The 12,194-nt window shown below is 38.4% G+C and overlaps 1 protein-coding gene across 3 annotated transcripts in view; it reads left to right on the top strand.

The window, feature by feature from the left end:
- The window catches only part of ATRNL1 (attractin like 1), a 521,011-nt gene that overhangs the window by 143,916 nt on the left and 364,901 nt on the right, over positions 1 to 12,194 (top strand). For all 3 annotated transcript variants that reach the window (XM_081005955.1, XM_081005957.1, XM_081005956.1), the window contains exons 18-19: positions 4,975 to 5,193; positions 8,901 to 9,038. In XM_081005955.1, the coding sequence (XP_080862081.1) occupies positions 4,975 to 5,193; positions 8,901 to 9,038 (357 nt within the window). The remainder of the gene's footprint in view (positions 1 to 4,974; positions 5,194 to 8,900; positions 9,039 to 12,194) is intronic.

Here is a 12,194-nt window from a genome sequence, read left to right on the forward strand (position 1 = left end):
ATGTTACCATTCTACTGTTTATTGTTTCTGCACTATGGTTTAGCATCCCTGCTGTTCTGGAGGGCATTGTGTTCTCTTAATGTCAATAATGGTAATATAAATCCAGGGTCAACAAGAGTGATGTGTTTTAATAGAAATATTTTCTATTAAAAATGTGCTATAATAAGAACAAAGAAACTTTCTTAAATCTGTATCTGCAAATGGCTCGTATGCTAGTACTATTATTATGAAATCATTTCTGATCTGAAAAATAACAGACTGATAGAAGGCAGTCCAGAGAGAACCTTTAATCATAAATGTAAGAAACTTAAGTAGAAGCAGAGGTTTATATAAATGCCACCATTTTGGCCCACATGTAGAATAGTTGGTTTGTTTATATACATTGTATTGCATTTTCCATAAAACCATTGTGCCCATAGTGCATCAAAACTATGGTACAACAGTCTAAATACAAGAGTAGCATGTATTATATGTAATACAAATTGTATTAACCATAATATCAGTTATACTAGCCATGTTACCTAATATAAAATTACATATGTTATTCATAGTATAAAATATGCATTGAAAAACCATTTACATAATCTAAAAATGGTAATATATAAAATACTGAGTTCATTAAGAATTCATAAGATCGTTAAAGGAGCTCCGCTGGATGAGACAGAAGACCTATTTAGTCTTGAAACTCTTCTTGTAAAATGCCCATGGGAAGCTCAACAGGGCATGATGGCTATAGCCCAGATTTATTTCAAACAGGCCAATTTTATGAAAAGTATAAAACGGTCTTATCTAGTTGGGGCATTCCGCCTGCACAGTGGATGTCCATTTGCACAAATGGGACTCCCATCTTCCCTTTCTTCCTTTTTCAGACCCCCACATCCTCTTATCTGCTCTGAAGGGTGTATGATCCTCTAAAGTTCCAAGACCGTGAGGTTTATGATGGTGTTAGAGATAAAATACATAATGCTATCATATTTCTGAACAGGTTATGCTTTGGCATAAACTGCACCAGCCAGGATTATTAATGGTAACAGTCTGCATTAAGTTCCAAAAGGTTCTTCGTGACCAAGGCCTTCCAGTTGCTCTTCTCCTTTACATTGCCATTAGTAGAAGATTCTTTAACTCGCTTTTGTTTTAATTCTATGTATCCCCCTTCATCAAAGTTATAACTAAAGTCTGATATGTGGAAGCTCATACGGCCTTTTAATAAATTGGAAATTAATGTTCCACAGGTGATTGTTTTGTAGGCAAATTCTGTCTGAGCCTGCTTTCTTACTAGTATTGATTTAGAGCAGGCTTGTCCAAAGTCTGGCCTGGGGGCCAAATCCGGCCCCCTGGTTGATTTAATCCGGACCCCGAAGCAATTCTGAGAAATGAATCTGTTGCCGCCCCCGAGCGCCTGCTGCTCGGCTTGTTCTGCCCAGGAGCCAATGCATCACCGGAGAGCTGCAGCTCACCAGCATCGACCCTTGGAACCTCCCACCAGCTGGCTCACACATGCGCCCTGTTCTATTTTCTGGCCACTGGCCGACTCGTGTAGGCGCCCTGCGTGTGGCTCTCTATCGTGGCTGCTGGGTGCCCGGTGTGCAGCTCGCTCTCCCGTGCGGCTCGCTCTCCCACCCTCCTGCCTGCGGGTTTCTTGCCTGCTCAGTGAGCAACAACTTTCAGGGGGACATCCCCCCCCCAAAAGGAATAAGTTTGTCAACGATGACTTCAATCCTTAAGAAAGCTCAACAAATTTGGGGTAAAATCCTTAAAAAAGCTCAACATGTTCACTTCATCAAATCTGGCCCATTGAAAAGTTTGGACACCACTGACTTAGAACATTAACGGTGATCGTCAGAGAACCTAAATGTTCTTGGCAAGTGTGAAGCACAATACTGAAGTTCATACATGTGTCAACTAACGGAACCCATGCTAGACATGGAAGGATAGGCTTCCATTGATTAAAATGATTTACATTAATAAAGAAGAAAATCATCATGTTGCAACAGACAAATATGTGTAACTTAATGGGTATATTTCTCCTAGTTCAGTTAAAGTTGAAGTGTGGGGAGTGTCCACAGACACACAGGTATCCTGCTGAGTATCTTCTAGTGGTCAGTGGGATATTTTTGCTGAAATCTATGTGACCCTTCAAATGATGCTAAAAGCATAGGTCAGGTTCCTTCTCTTTCTTCCTTCTTTGCATCTTTTAGAATTGGTACTGAAAATAAACATCCTAATCAGCCTTTAGTGTGGTGCACATTACCCACAACATAGAAGCTTTAATTGTACTTTGATTCTTTTTTGGGGGGGTGTTGTTTCACTGTATTGTCAGCTGCTGTTAATTCATGCTCCATGTTGCAGTGATGATTGATTTTTTACATGCCAATTTGTTCTGAGAACATTTCCCCTCTTTAGGATGTAATTTATTTCCTTCCCATTGATAGAATGCTTTTTGGCAAAAATTGTATACTGGTTTTTTCCCCTGATGAGTGTACCAAAAGTGATTGGGTCCTAATGTGGTACGATGGCTAGTGCCAACAGGCTTGGCCAGTCCCCAGGGGTCCTAAAATAAGTTTCTGAATCCTTTGCAGCATACTGGTGTTCTGTGGCAGACGCCGAGGGGCTCTGAAACATGCACATTGATCTAGAAAGTGTCCCCTGTGCACAAAAACAGCTACTATTCAAACTTACTCAATTTTTTTGTTTTTAAAAAATCAGTTTAAGTTTAACATCTTGTTGGTGACTAGTGGAGTGCTCGCTCCCTGCCTGTTTGGAATGCTATCCTCAAGGAAGCCTGCTTGGACTTTCTTCTCCATTTCATTTAGGCACTAGGCAAAACATATTTCTGTTTTATTTTGTTTAAAAAAATGTGTTTGTGTTGTACTTTTTATATCTTATTACTTTATTAGCTGCCCTGGGCACATGAATTTATGCTGAAGGTATGGGACGTAAATTACTGTATGTTATCAACTAAGTATCAGGTCTGCTGCCCATTGTGCAGGTCAGAGAAGCCTTGCAAAGCCAAATAGCCCATATACACTGACTAAACTGTTGCCCTAGCCCCTGGTTATGTCATGGCACACCATTTTAGGTGATTCCCTGCTTATCAAGAACATCCTCTGTTTCCAGATATGGCTCATTAGATTTGTGTGTGGTCTGTTATTGCTGGCTTTCTGTTTGTCAGGAATTCTAGCTGGAGACACTAAAGCTTGCTTGAGCCTTTTCCTATGTATAGTAGGGAGAAAGGAGTTGTCATCCGTAAGTTTATAACAGAAGATTGTCTGTGGTTATTTAAATGATAAATGCATGACTTAAAATGTTGGGCATAGTTTGAAACAATATATGAAACAAAGATACTCACATATGTGTGAAGCTTCCCACAATGAAAAGGATTGTGAACACATTACAGTGGTACCTTAGTTTTTGAAAGTAATCTGTTCCGGAAGTCCGTTCTGGAAGACTGTTCAACTTCTGAAACATTCCAAAACTGAGGCGCAAAGGGTGGTCTGCAAATTCAATAGAGAAAATTGAAAAAAACCTCAGTGGAAGCCATTTGACGTCCGAGGCACGTTCAAAAACGGAAGCATTTACTTCCGGGTTTTTGGTGTTCGAAAACCAAAACATTCGACTTCCAAGATGGTTGAAAACCGAGGTACCACTGTACATTTAACCCATAAAGACCAATAGCAAAAAGATTTTACTGAACAATATGTGCAATCCAGGATATTCTCTCAAAATTCATCTCTTGAAGACTGTAATTCTATGAACACAGCAAGACTGAACTTGGAGTAAACTTGTTTATGATTCTGCTGTACAAGCTTTAAAATGATGTCACTCCTTTACAGAACAAGCCTATGCAAGTTTGCTCAGAATTAAATCCTGTTGAGTTTAGAGTTGCAGCCTGAAATGGTGAAGTGTGTTTGAAAAACAAGGGACTTGACAGATTACCAACCTTATTTTTATTACTTGAACTCTGGAAAGTAGAAACTTTTGAGCACACAGTTGTTTCTGGTATTGTTTTGTAAAATGAGAGCTCAAGATTCTAACAAGATCCCAAAGGGCACACATAAGTGCTTTGAGAGAGAGGACTTGGTCTAGTAAAAAGACATTGTATTATCTCTGATATATCTCACCATTTGGAACTAAATTGGGAATCACTCTCAAACTACTAGGGAAAATATATAATCAGCCAAACAAATTCTTTAGAAGAAACAAAACTCTTCGAAACTCTTAAGGGGAAGGGATGAACCACAACAGCTACTGATTTGAGTAGCTTTTGGCTCTGCTTGTGGGACAGGAAATATGTTGGAGAAAGGAGTGTGGGAGCCCAGGTTCCTGAAGATTCTTGGACACCCTGTCATACTCTGGTATGTTCCCAAACAACTCCATTTTGGGTCATGTAGGACAGTCATGGTAATGGAGAGCTGCACCACTGTCCAAGGAGGACCTTTGGTAGAAGAGTTCCTCTCTACAGGCTATAGAAAGTCAAGTTCACACTATCTTATGTCTTCCAAATCACCCCCATGGGTTGTAGGATTGTATCCTTAGGAACCACTATATATTTCCATGTTTTTAATACTATTGAATTTGGATGTGCTGGTTTTTATTGCTTATAAAACTGTTGATCTGCACTTGAAGTTTAGGTAAATTTAGATGTGGCGTTAGTTTGTTAAATGCCTTAATTATATATGTGCAGAAAGGTGGGGGTATATACCTCTTAAACAGGACATTGCGTACCTTGTTGCGGACATCTGCTTCAGAGGGATGAAACAACTTTTGCTTGTGATATTATATCTTCAGTATTTTATCACCTTTATAGCAATAGTAATGTATGCTTTTCTTCAGAATAATTGGCATGAAAGCAGTATAAAAGGCTGGCAGAAAAGTTGAATTACTTTCAGCCGTTTTCAGAACATTAACTGTACTAGAGACCTCTCACAGATACTCTGCTTTTAAAGACTGTTGATTATAATCTGTGTATTATAGCTCAAAACTGCTCTGGATTGAGAACGTGTGGACAATGTTTGGAACACCCAGGATGTGGATGGTGCAACGATCCCAGCAACACAGGCAAAGGCCATTGTGTGGAAGGGTCTTCAAGGGGGCCAATGAAGTTGAATGGGATACATTCTACTGAGATGGTTCTTGACAACAATCTTTGTCCCAAAGAGAAAAATTATGATTGGTCTTTTATCCAGTGCCCAGGTAGGATCTCCTAATTATTATTGTTACCTAGATGCAATTAAAGAACTGTTGTGCTGGGTAGGAGATATATATGCACACTCCTTCTGCCAGTTTCTGAATATTAAAATAAATGGAAGCAGAGGAAAGAAGCAAGTAGGTGGAAGAAGTAAAGTCAAGGGCAGAAGGGAAAAGTAGTTGAACTCTAGAGCAGATTTATGTGGAACCCTTGAACTTATTCAGCTATTCTAATTTGGTTCTAATCCATGATTAATAGATCACAGATACCTCAGCTAGATACAAAGGCAGTTTTTCATTACAGAATAAATAGAGGTTCTGGAACTTCACATCTTGATGCATTTACAGTCAACACCACTCCTGACTCAAGTGATTAAGCATCATGGGTTTGCAATTTCTTCTCATTTCACCAGTAAGTTTTAAAAACCAAATTTCAGTGCAGTTAAAATCCTGAAGAGATTTGCTGTTCTGCAGCAAGGAAGAAATGAGGACTCAATATAGGCTTTTATCCCTATCTTTAATTGTATTTTTTTTTTTTTAGAATTTTATAAATCTAACTCCTTATTCAAGCATCCAGTGAGATATGCAGAACACAAAAACTCACAATAAAAATAAATCAAAACCACTATACTTTTATAATCAATTTTCAAAGGCTTATATGAACAAGTTGGGTTTAAGAATTTCCCTTGAACACAGTTACAGGTCACAACTGTCTGAATCTCAAGCTGCATGTTTGCCCTTCTCTGCATGCTCTCTTACTAAGTTATCAAAGCACAAAGACTATATTAGTAACTGTTGGGACAATTAGGGCAGAGCTAAGATGGGGGAGGCACTTTTCATGAACATTTTTGTCTTTTGTGAAAAATGTCCCCAGTGTTAGGTAACTTTAAGGGAACCATCTGCAAACCATAGTGCTCATAGAGTAACAGCCATGCTCTTCCCTGACACCCATTCAGAACACAGTGGCAATGCAATGTTTCTTGCTATCATGTTGACATCACAAGACAATTCAATTATCCAGACCTAATAGACTCAATGGTGTTGCATGGTCATCATATAATCTTGGCTATTGGGAGTGATATAGGCAGCAAGTAGGGTTTTTTTTAAAAAAGAATAGGAAGAAAGACACTAAAGCACCAATGCCAAGTGGAGCAGCAAAGAGACACAAAGGCATGCTTGTGTGGTTGGTGTCTAGGGAGGATCTTGGGCATCCTGGTGAAGACTCTTTTTCTTTTTTCTCTTTAGCCCAGGTACACTCTCATGAACATTCAGCACAGTCCTAGTAATACTATTCCAAATAATGAATTGATTGCTGATCAGTTGGTTTAATTTAGCACTGTGACATTTGTAACAGACCAGATAAATATCAAAGCTAATAAGTGACGTTAACTATTCCTAAATTTGAGACCATCATCAGGTTTATTAAATTACACAGCAATCTTTAGTTAATCAGTGTTACAAGAAATAATTCAATAACAGAGAAACAATGGATGCCGAATCAAAACAATTTAGCAGTGCTCCGTGAAGAAAAGAATGTAACATCTGCTCATAAAAAACGAATGAGACTAATCCCTTATTAACCTCTGATTATTGTACAAGCACTGAAGCATAATCTGTTTAATAGGTGAAACATGCAGTGTAGTGAAAAAGGCACTTAAGGCATTGGATTGTGGGAAGAAAACTTTTTCTGTTCACTCATTTAACACATAGCTGCTGTCTAGTGTGGCCAATGTAAAAACAGCAGGGAGAAACTGTTTTCATCACAGTTGTGCAGCTGAGTACATTAGTACTTCAGTATATGGTTTCTGTAACTGAATGGAAAAATGAAGTATATAATATTCAAGTGTATTATTGAAGGTTCTAGGATCAGAGCCGTGCTTTCTCTCCTAGCATGACACTCTTGGATTAAGCAGTATGAAGTTGGACACTTGATTAATGGTGCAGTAGAGAATGCTTTACAGTATATGGTAAAATGGAATAAAGATCCTAGACATGATAAAGGGGTTAAACTAAGACTAAAACTGAAGCAGTGGTCACTTGGGGTGGTAGCAGTAGCACTGAAAACTATACAGCAGAGTGTGTTAATAACATTATAAATAGCCAAGCCTACACTCTATCCTTGCTTTCTGACATCAGACTGGACCAACTCCTGGAGTCTTGTGCTTCATTCTTCAGAGGGGTGCAGGAAAAACTGCTTTCTTCTTTTATTCATTAACTTTATTTATTCAATAAATGAACTGCAAGCAATGACATCACTTGCTTTATGACATCATTTTCTTTATAGTCCTCTGTTAGCTAGTTTCAAATTGTTAATTTCACTAAAACCTTCCATTACTTCTAAAGTACTAAGCACAATATTCTGTTATCATTTTTGTGAGGAATTATTATTATTTTGTTTAATTTGTATACTGTCCTTGATCTGTAGATCTCAGAGCAGTTTGCAACATAAAATTTCAATATTAAAAACAAAAAATACAAAATAAAAGCAAGAACAAAAATCAATAATCCCCCCAACACATTTAAAAGGGCATTGGCCAAAGGCCTTGTTGAAGAGGAATGTTTTCACCTGGTGACTAAAGGTGTATAATGCAGGTGCCAGCCAAGCATCCCTGGGGAGAGCATTCCACAAATGGGAAGCCACTGCAGAAAAGGCCCGTTCTCATGTTGCTACCTTCCAGATCTCTGGTGGAGGAGGCACATGAAGAAGGGCCTCAGACAATGATCTCAGGGTCTGGGTAAGTTCAAATGGAGAGAGACAGTCCTTAAGGTATTGCGGTCCTGAGCCATTTAAAGCTTTATAGGTCAAAACCAGCACTTTGTAATGGCCCCATAAACCAATTGGCAGCCAGTGCAGTCGGGCTCAAACCGTCTTGCCCTGGTGAGCAACTTGGCCAATGAATTCTGCACTAGTTGAAGTTTCTGAACTGTCTTCAGAGGCATCCCTATGTATAACACATTGCAATGATCTAACCTAGAGGTTACCAGAGCATAGTAGTTTTCTGTCCCTGTCCAGATAGCCATGTAGCTGGGCCACCGGCTAAAGCAGATGGAAGGTACTCCACACTAGTGAGACCACCTGAGCCTCAAGTGACAGCAAGGGATCCAGAAGTACCCCCAATCTGTGTACCCACTTTTTCGGAGGAAGTGTAACTCTATCAAGAGCAAGCAACTTCCCATCCATCCAGGGAGCCATCCACTAACAGTGCCTCAGTCTTATCTAGATTGAGCTTCAGTTTGTTGGCTCTCATCTAGTCCATTACCTAGGCAAGACAATGGCCCAGCACATCCACTGCCTCACCTGTAGATGTAAAGGAGTAGATCTGTGCGTCATCAGCATATTGCCAACAACATACTGCAAACCGCTGGATAACAGCACTTAGCAGTTTCATGTAGATGCTAAACAATATGGGATATAAAATCAAACCCTGAGAAACTCAATATTGAAGGCTGCATGGGGCTGAAGAACACTCCCCAAGCAACACTGTCTGGAAACATTCATCCAAGTAGGACCGGAACTACCACAGAGCAGTGCCACCCACCCCTAACTCGGACAGCCGCTCCAGAAGGATACCATAGTTGATGGTAGCGAAAGCCACTGAGAGGTCAAGGAGAATTAACAGAGACACATTTATTCCCTCTCCTGATAGGATTAGTATTTTGCTCTTCTTTTTTATTCTCTGCTAAAAACTAGTTCTGTCTTTTTTTAATTGCAGCTTGCCAGTGCAATGGACATAGCACCTGTGTTAATGGTAATGTTTGTGATCAGTGCAAAAACCTAACTACAGGAAAACAGTGCGAAACATGTATGCCAGGATATTATGGAGATCCAACAAATGGTGGGCAGTGTACAGGTAAGTGCCTTTAAAACTGTTTCATAATTGAATATCAGGAAAAATATTTCATAGTTTGATGGATTACTTTTTTAAAAAAATACTAAACATTAAATCTGACATTTAGGGAGTAATCCATAAATGTGTTACTTTAGCTGCTATACTAATGAATTCCATTTATACCAGATTATAAAATATCTCCACTTTCGTACTGAATTTTTCATTTTGCTGCACTGCAGAAGTTAGTACAAAGTGAAAACAAACTCTGCTAATTGGCTAGGACATTTGATGGGACAGAGGTTCTACTTCTGATCAGCTGTCGTGTTCTCTCACAAAGAACCTTTGGATTGTTGCTGTGTAAGCTTTTTTTGAATTGCAAAGATGTCCCCAGTTCCCTCCCCTCTCTGAGCTACAGTTTGCTGAACTATTTGGGATGGAGCTATTGCACTATTGTGTCGACAGGTTGGCTGAGTGAGTTAGCATGAAAATATGGAGAACATTTCTTAGGCATATTTAGATTTGATGATAAATAGAATCACAAGCTCCAGAGGCAGGGGGCACATGTTTAGCACAGTGTGGATGAGCCTCTATAAGCCAGAGGAAAGTGCTCAACTCCCATGCTACTTGCTCCCCTTCTCTTCTTTTGTGGCTGAGAGCAGGACTTCTGTTAATTTTACTTTCAGTTGCAAAGAATTTTAGCTTAATGTTATGCTTGAACCAGGAATCCTAGCGGCTAGGACCTAGCAGCTAGGTTAGTTTCTAAACAAACCAACTTCAAGTCATGGGTTATGAAACTGGCTTGTTTAATGGTCAACTGTGAATTACGGTGTAAAGATATACACAAGCTTCAGGTATATTCCAGGTACCATGCTGATGTCCTTTTCAGTGGGATGAGCCAATTACTAGATCTTATCAAGGGGTGTTCCTTCTTCACTTGCTCAGTTTCAGATTACAGTGAAACATTCTTGTGTAACCTTGAAAACGAATGCAGTCTTCTCATCTGACCATTGTAAGAGGATGTGCGGAATCGCACCCACTTCTGCATTTATAATGGAAAGTTCAAAATACTCATGCAAGGATAGATCTTGAATCCATTGAAAAGGCACAGAATTTTAACTGACATATTTCGTATGTGACAGTTAAGTCGATCTGTTAATTTACAGGACCCTTTAATCACTGAAGGTGTTAATTTGTTAATGGGCTTTCCTGGCCTTTTGGCAATTTAAAATGTAACACTGGTTATGTGGACGTGCACATTTGATAAGCTAAAGCTAAATACATTGTGAGAATATTCAAGTGAAAGATTTATGGCTACCCTTATTGACAGTTGCACATTTTCTTGGTGTTTTATGAAGCTTTAAATAATTCTTAATAGTTTTCTTATTTCCTGAAGTTGACAATATGTTCTTTTGCTCTCACTAGTTGCTGAATGGTAAAGTGATATATTAAAGCAGCTTTTATTCTTCAGGGAAGCATTAGCTATCTAACTAAATAAGCATACTGTCACCTTTAGTGAATGATTAATGTAAAAATGACTAAAATCAATTTATGAGCCCTATGAAATTATAAATTTTACTACTACTTTCTGGAGTTCTAGCTACATGCTGAGAGTTCCCAGGACACATGAATTCTGAGCTGGCTACTTAATATAGTTAGAAATTACGGTTGGAAATAGAAATGATAGTTACATTATTTAAAAAATTACATAGCTTTGGACACTTGCATATTTTATATTTCTAGAATAAATACAATATTATTTCAGGGATTTATTAATCTTTCACAAAGCAGTTTAAAATATTTTAAAATCCAAATTCATAAAACCATTTAAAACACATAGGCCAGAGTACAAAATTAAAATGGGAAAAGAATAATTTATTAATATTGCCCATCAATTTTCTCATAACAGCTTAATCTATCACCTGTACAGTAATTTCAGGGTTTCAATATAATGTCTGCATATAGGTTTGAATATTGGTATCCCTCTCATAGTAAGTAAATGAATCAATATGAGTTTAAAAATAATGTGTAGGTTGAAATAGAGCCTGCTTTCATGGTGCCACACCCACTCTACTTGTTCATTGGTAAACAACATTTCTGTGTGCTCTGGCTTCATGGTGTCCCATTGTGCAAGAAGCGGCTTAGTCATGTTGGCCACATGACCCGGAAAGCTGTCTGTGGACAAATGCCGGCTCCCTCGGCCTGAAGTAAGATGAGTGCCGCACCCTATAGTTGCCTTTGACTGGACCAGGGGTACTTTACCTTTTTACCTTACCTTACTTGCTCATTGTACCCAGTCTAAAAAGAGACTCAGTATGTTTGGATATTATGCAGAAATTTATTTATGGCAAGACTGAGAAGAAAATTAGTTGCTGTTATAATAAGACTATTCCTTGCCTTTAACCCACCTTCCAAATAAAAGTTTTAAACACTCAGGTAACACATTCAAAAGACATTTTATTTATTCTTCTCTCATATTTCCCCATTTTCAAGGAAGCTCCTGCTCTTATTTTGGTTAAGATGTATGTGAATGTACACTATTTTTGAGCTAAATGTGTGAATTTTCATGCACAGGGAGATGAAAGAGTAGCATGACAATGCATAGCTAGTAAAGCGTAGTAAGAGATGTGGGATGGAAAGAAAAGCAACATGTGGGAGAGTTTGATTGGTTTACTTAACATTATTCTCTTAACGTCTTCTTTAGGGAATACTGTATTTTGCCCACCCATCTAAATGAAATAATTTCAAAATGAGAGAATCTCAAGAATGAAAGGTTTCTGTTTTCACCAATATTTTATTCACCATCAGTTTCATTTTCTTTAATTCTGGTGTTCCCACTTGCAGTGATGTAGGACCAAAACAAATTAAACCCTTTTGTTTCTTAATTACAATTCTGACTAGCAACTTGTAACTAAAGCGTCTTGCTAATAACTTTGATTTTTAAGAGAATTGTAGCATCTAATGTGGATGCATGCCTTGTTAACAATTTCTGAAAATAAGTTTATTTGAGGTTCTCTGTAACAAAGACTTCCTTCCGTGGGAAAAATAAGACTTGTTAACACTTATATTGCACTATCTGAAACAGTTCTGGCTCAACTTCCTTTAAGTGGTGTGCATTTTGTGCTAACTAAGCAACTTATCCCAAGAACACGGTGAACTCAGAGGCCCTGTAATTGATGA

The sequence above is a fragment of the Podarcis pityusensis genome, assembly GCF_964106645.2.
Source record: "Podarcis pityusensis genome assembly, chromosome: 5".
NCBI classification, from domain to species: domain Eukaryota; kingdom Metazoa; phylum Chordata; class Lepidosauria; order Squamata; family Lacertidae; genus Podarcis; species Podarcis pityusensis.